At 44.5% G+C, this 5,970-nt stretch overlaps 1 protein-coding gene across 1 annotated transcript in view; it reads right to left on the bottom strand.

Annotated features, from left to right (window-relative positions):
* Positions 1-1,416: 1,416 nt before the first annotated feature.
* ankle1 (ankyrin repeat and LEM domain containing 1) overlaps positions 1,417-5,970 on the bottom strand; it is a 25,872-nt gene continuing 21,318 nt past the window's right edge. Inside the window, exons 7-8 of the mRNA XM_048613945.1 lie at positions 4,984-5,113; positions 1,417-3,856 (exon numbers count right to left, since the gene is read on the bottom strand). Coding sequence (XP_048469902.1) covers positions 3,684-3,856; positions 4,984-5,113 — 303 coding nt within the window. The 3' untranslated portion in view covers positions 1,417-3,683. The remainder of the gene's footprint in view (positions 3,857-4,983; positions 5,114-5,970) is intronic.

The following is a 5,970-nucleotide window of genomic DNA, read 5'->3' as shown; positions in this document are numbered from 1 at the left end:
GAGAGGGAAGGAGGATGGGAAGATGCGAGGGATAGATACACAAAGGAAAGACGGAGATGGGAAAAGCACTTGAATGGAATTCTTGTATTGTACAAAATATTCAGCACCACTGCTTAAGTGGTATTTGCAAATTCCTTATTAATTTGACGAGATAAAGGGATTTTTGAGTCAGTGATTTTGGAAGAAATCATCAAGAAATGTTAACTCCTGATGCAGGAAACCTTGATGCCTCCATTGGAGATTTGTGTACATCTTATGAAGATGCTTGTACTTTCTCTCATTTCTTTCACCATCCCTTAGAGCTCAGGTTAACTGCTATGAAAACAACGAGATGTTGCTGTGTGATTGCAAGCAACATCAGATCAATAATCCATTTAAACTGACCTTACAAAATGTACAGGTAATTGCAAACACAAGTCTGGAATATCTAGGGATCTAAATATTATAATTACCTAGATGTAGACAATTTTTAAATGCCTTCTGAAAGATACAAAGCCTTTTTGTCTCTCTCCACCTCCCTTCAATAAAAACAATGCAACATTAAGAGCAGCAGGTCTGAAAGGACAACGTTCAGAACATGGTCTCCTTCTGCTATCACTCAGTATGAATTCTTTCAAACAGACTCACTGATAGCTTACTGATGCAGCAGAAGGATGACCAAAGTAAAAAGTCAATCCGTTTGGAGCCTCTTTAAGGGTTAGTTGGCAACAAAGACGAGTGAAAGTCGACTCAATCAGACGTACTGCAGCTGAAGATTTGACCTCTCCTGACGATATGGCAGTACCGAGAGCAGGAACGCCCCACAGTCAAGGCTCCTGCTTTAGACTGTGAACCAGTTATTTCTTGCAATAAGTCTGTATGTGTGTGTGTGCATGTGTCTGTGTGTGAGAGAGAGAGAGATTGCATGTTTACACACATCAGGCGGAGGCCCAGCTGTTATTCCTCATGGTCAGACTCACTGAGGTTCACAATGAATGTCTGAATGCCTCAGAAACAAATACAAGCCAATGTGCTCCCAAATTCATTCAAAATATTTCTCTGTTCTTGTGATGTGGGCAGCACATTTATCAAAATTGTTCCAATCTATTTGGCCCCTCGTGTGCACTGGCTTTCTGAATGAGTCACACACATATTCCCCAGCTCTAATATCCATAATGTTGTGTATCCTTCCCTTTTAAATAATAATTCAATTCACCCTTGAATGTGTTGGTCAAACCTGCCTCCACAACACAGTTTTAATTTTAGACCTGACTATCACATTTATGTTACAAGCTGGTGAGGGAACCAAAACTTTTCTAATTAGATAAAAACCAGGGGATCTAACAGAACAAAGCCACAGGATTCCACAATTTTGATCAAACAATATTTTACTATCCAATGTTGGAACAAAAATACAAATCTAAAATACATGTGCAATACTCTGACAACATTCAGGTTGTTCCAGTACATTACTTAGCAATGTGCAAAATTGCCCAGTTACATTTCATTGACAAAAGCAGGAAAAATAAAATCTGATCAGTTACTGCCCTGTTGAAGCAGGGCAGATGGAAAAATACTCCACTGGCTGCAGTCATACCTGACCCATAGGAAGATGGTTGTGGTTGTTGGAGATCAATCGTGCCAGCTCCAGGACATCTCTGCAGGAGTTCCAGGGTAGTGTACGAGCCCAGCTTTCTTCAGCTGTTTCAATGTCCTTCCCTCCTTCATACGGTCAGAAGTGGGGATGTTTACTGATGATTGCACAATGTCCAGCACCATTTGCAAGTCATGAGATTCAACATGTAACAAGATCTGAACGATATCCAGGCTTGAGTTGATAAGTGGAAAATAACATTTGCATCACACAAGTACCAGGCAATGACCATCTCCAACAGGAGAGAATCTGACCATCTCCTCTTGCATTGCAATGAGATTACCATCACTGAGTCTCTTACTGATGTAACCTAGGGGTTACCATTGATCTGGAACTGAACTGGAGTAGTTATATCAATACCTTTGCTACAAGAGAAGGTTAGAGAATGGGAATTCGGTGGTGAGGAATTCAGTTCTGGTCCAGCACCTACATGGCATAAGTCAGGGCTGTGAGGGGATACTCTCTACTTGCCTGGCACCCATTCACCACCTTTAACATTCACTCTCTCAACCAACCCCAAAGTGGCAATGTGTACCAGCTGTGAGATGCAATGCAGCAACTCACGGCAGCTTCTTCCCTAGAGGACGTTCGAATCAGAGAAAATAGAAGCAGAAGTAGGCTATTCGGCCCCTTGATCCTGTTCTGCCATTCAATAGATCATGGCTCTTCTTATACCACAACCTGTACACTATCCGCAAGGAATGATGTGGCACAGAAAATGGCCATTGGGCTCTTTAGCCTTCTAAAGAAAGGATCCAATTAGTCCAATTTCTGACTGGCCTTGCAAATACTCCCTTTTCCAAGTGCTTATGCAACTACTCCCTTTTTTGAAAATTATTATTGGGGCATTGCATTTCACATCATTACACACTGTGCAAACATACATTTTTTTTTCATAAAACCTCTCATGGTTATTTTCTTTTGTTGCCAGGCCACAAATCACCAGGTTTCACTCAATATGCTGTCCTGACCCACCATGGTGAAATTCCCAAAACCTGGAATGCCAGTTTGGTCCAGGCCATCAACTTTTACATTTATTCATCTTAAAACAGAAATGTAACTAATCCATTTAGACCTGGTCAGATTGTAGGGAGAAATCATTTTGTGGAGTTACAGACTCCAATGATGCAAGGGAATGCTCAGACATTGGTACCTGGAGCACACGGCAGAACCTTTTCATGCCAGATACCAACATGGTCAGGAACTCCTCAAACAATGTCCTCCAGAAGTCAGCAGAAGACTGCATTTTAAAAATAGTATTAAAAAGATATCTTAAAAAGAGATGGAGTAGGCAAAATTACACCTTGAACCTAACTCACCATGATAGCATGATGAAGAAATTTTCACCTATTTCCCAAGACCAATATTCCTCAATCGTGGATCATCCAACGAGGGAAAGGCAGGGATATTTCTGCCCCATTCTCCCTGGGAGCCCCTGTATATGAATTGGTATGATGACATGCTAATCAGGAACATACTTTGACTGGTACAAGCTCTTCAAGAGATCACAGGATTGAGAAAGTTTAGTTGGGAGATAAATGCAGTTTTGAATATAAAGGATAATCGTTCAGAATATTTTTCCAGTAGAGATTGCATCTTCACAATTTATGTCCCTTCTGGAGAGTTTTATAAAGAATGCAGCTGTCCATCCAACTGAACGCAATGTCTCTGCAATGCAATGCTCAAACACACCTGCAGGAGGTGCAAATGAGCCGCTGGGTGGTGACCTTTCTGCCAGTAGTCCCTGCTGCTCTCCTCTGTGGACATGTGGTTTGGAATAATACCACCTTCTCTTCCAATGGGCAACAATGCCCACGATTAGAAACAGGTAGCACCCATGTGGGAATGCTCACACTGTGGTTCTGTGGAACGTTGGCACACCAAGCAAAAGGGTTGGGACGTCGGTCTACTGAAACCGGGGGGTGGGCACCGAAACCAACACATGCTACTTGACTGACGAGGACAGTGCACGGAAGATCTCGTGCTTGGGTGCTGGGGTTTGTCGCATGTCGCCAGGGTTAGGGGTCAGTCTGAGCCGTGCCCTGGCTCGTCACTGCCCTGACCGGATGTCGGCTGGGCGCAGCTGCCGCTCCCCTTCCGCCAGGAAGATCTGCAGCGCCCGGCAGAGCATGTGGACCCCCAGCTGTCTCCGCTGCCTCACCGGCCAGGTGGCAGCGACGCCATAATAATCGCCCCGCTTCTTGTTTGTCAACATCTGCAGGCCTGCAGCGAACAGAGAGACACAAACAACTCACAATTAGCTCGTGCTTTCCAACACCTCTGGGGGGTCTCTAAGCCCTTTTTGGCCACTTGCTTAAGTCAAAGAGCCTCCTTAGCAAAGAGAAGCCTGAGGGGGATTCATAAAGACCTTAAAAAGGTAACAAAGAGGTTTGAAGGGGGTAAACATGGAGATAATGTTTGCACACCAGCTAGGAATAGAAAAGGGAGCGTAAACAAAGGTGAAGGGAGCTTAAATAATTAAAAACAGGCTTAAAAGGTGTGGTTGGACACCGCAGCTCACCATCACCCTCTCCAAGACAACGAAGGATAAGCAATATATGCTGGCCCAGCCAGCGATACCCATATCCCATGAATGAATGAATAAAGGTAAGATTGCCACTAATCAATCTAATAGGGAACTCAGCAACAACTTGACCAACAAGGTAAGTACTAGAGAATGGAGGACAGCGAGGTGGAGATGTGGAAAGATTTAGGAAAGCAACTCCAGAGCTTACACCTGGGCAACTGAAAGAGTGGCCACTTGCAATGAAAAGGGAGGGTGTGAGAGAGGCCAGAATGGGAAGAGTGTGGAGATCTCAGCATGCTGTAGAACTGCAGGAAATGACGGAGGTAGGGAGTGTCAGGGTCACTGTGGGATTTGAAACAAGGAAGAGAATTTGAGAATCAAGGTAAAAATCAAGCAAAGATCTGTAGGTGCTGGAAATCTGAAATCGTCAGAGAAACTCAGCAGGTCTGGCAGCATCTTTGGAGAGAAAGCAGAGTTAACGCTGAGAGTTCAGTGACATTTCTACTCCCAGGTCTGGAGAAGGGTCACTGTACACTAAGCGTTAACTCTGTTTCTTTCTCCACAGATGTTGCCAGACCTGCTGTGCTTTTCCAGCCAATTTCCGTTTTTGTTGATAACCAGGGTGTGGCTTATTTGGGAGGCCAGCGAGCATGAAGGTGACTGATGGGTGAAATGGACCTGGTGAGAGTTAGGATAAGGAGAAGTAAGCTTGCATTTACAGAAGGTGAAAGAAGACGGGCCAGCCAGGAGAATAGGAGCATAGTCAAGTCTAGGGACAAGATGGAATTATAACGTATTTTATCATCCAGGCAGTCTGACTCACCCAGTGCATCTACCATGCATGCCTCCCTGGTGTATGCCTCGACAGGAATAACATTCTGGAAACAATGCAGAGAAATCACCCCTAGGCCACTCTCCCAGATATCCAGAATCTGCTTCAGTTTTGCACTCACCTGAATACAAGGAGAGAAGAAACGCTGAACTCAGGAGAAAAACTGAATTAAAGACACATTAACCTGCAAAATACCGGGCGGCGATTCACATCCATGGACTAATAACCTGTGGATCACAAATCCAAATCCTTTCCTCGTGGGGAATTGAGAATTTGCAAGCAGCATTTTAAAACAAAAAATATGGAAACAGAAAGAGGTGACGAAGCTGTGAGCGAGAGAGGCTATTCTGCCTCTCGACCTGTCCTATAATTGAAGGTGGTCAGGACTGATGTGTCATTAAAAACCCAACTGGTTACACCAATGTCCTTCATAGCCATCTGAACCTGGAATGAGCCCCCAACACGACCCCAGTCCCACCAGCATGGTTGACTCAGTGGTTACTGGAGTGCTTTATTGACCTTCTTTCAAAGCAGCACAGCCAGTAAATGCCAGTGCTGCCAGCAACACCCTCAACACAACATTGTTTCTTCTTCCATTATCCATTTTGTTGTGCTATTATCAGCAGTCCCAATTTGGGAGGCTGACAGCTTAGTTCCAGATTTCAAACTCACAGGCTCAGGAGAAAGCTCTGATGATCAACTTCTGCACTCTTCTTTAAACTTTGGTCTTAACTATTTATTTATGTTAACAGAATTAAAGCTAAATTCATTGTTATTCACAAGACATCCAGACAATCTACCAAGCATTCACAGCATGGAAACAGGGCATTGCAGCCAGGAGATTGATACTGAAGGGGGGGGCCGGGCAGAGAGGCAGAGTGGGGTGCAGAGAGGCAGAGATGGGAAGCAGGGGGGTGCAGAGAGATAGGGGAGAGGTAGAGGGGGCGCAGAGAGGCAGAAGGGAGGGGCAGACAGGTG

Source organism: Rhincodon typus, chromosome 29, assembly GCF_021869965.1.
Source record: "Rhincodon typus isolate 14 chromosome 29, sRhiTyp1.1, whole genome shotgun sequence".
In the NCBI taxonomy this organism is placed as follows: domain Eukaryota; kingdom Metazoa; phylum Chordata; class Chondrichthyes; order Orectolobiformes; family Rhincodontidae; genus Rhincodon; species Rhincodon typus.
Note: the sequence above shows the minus strand (reverse complement) of the source record. Positions and strands in the feature narration are given on the sequence as shown.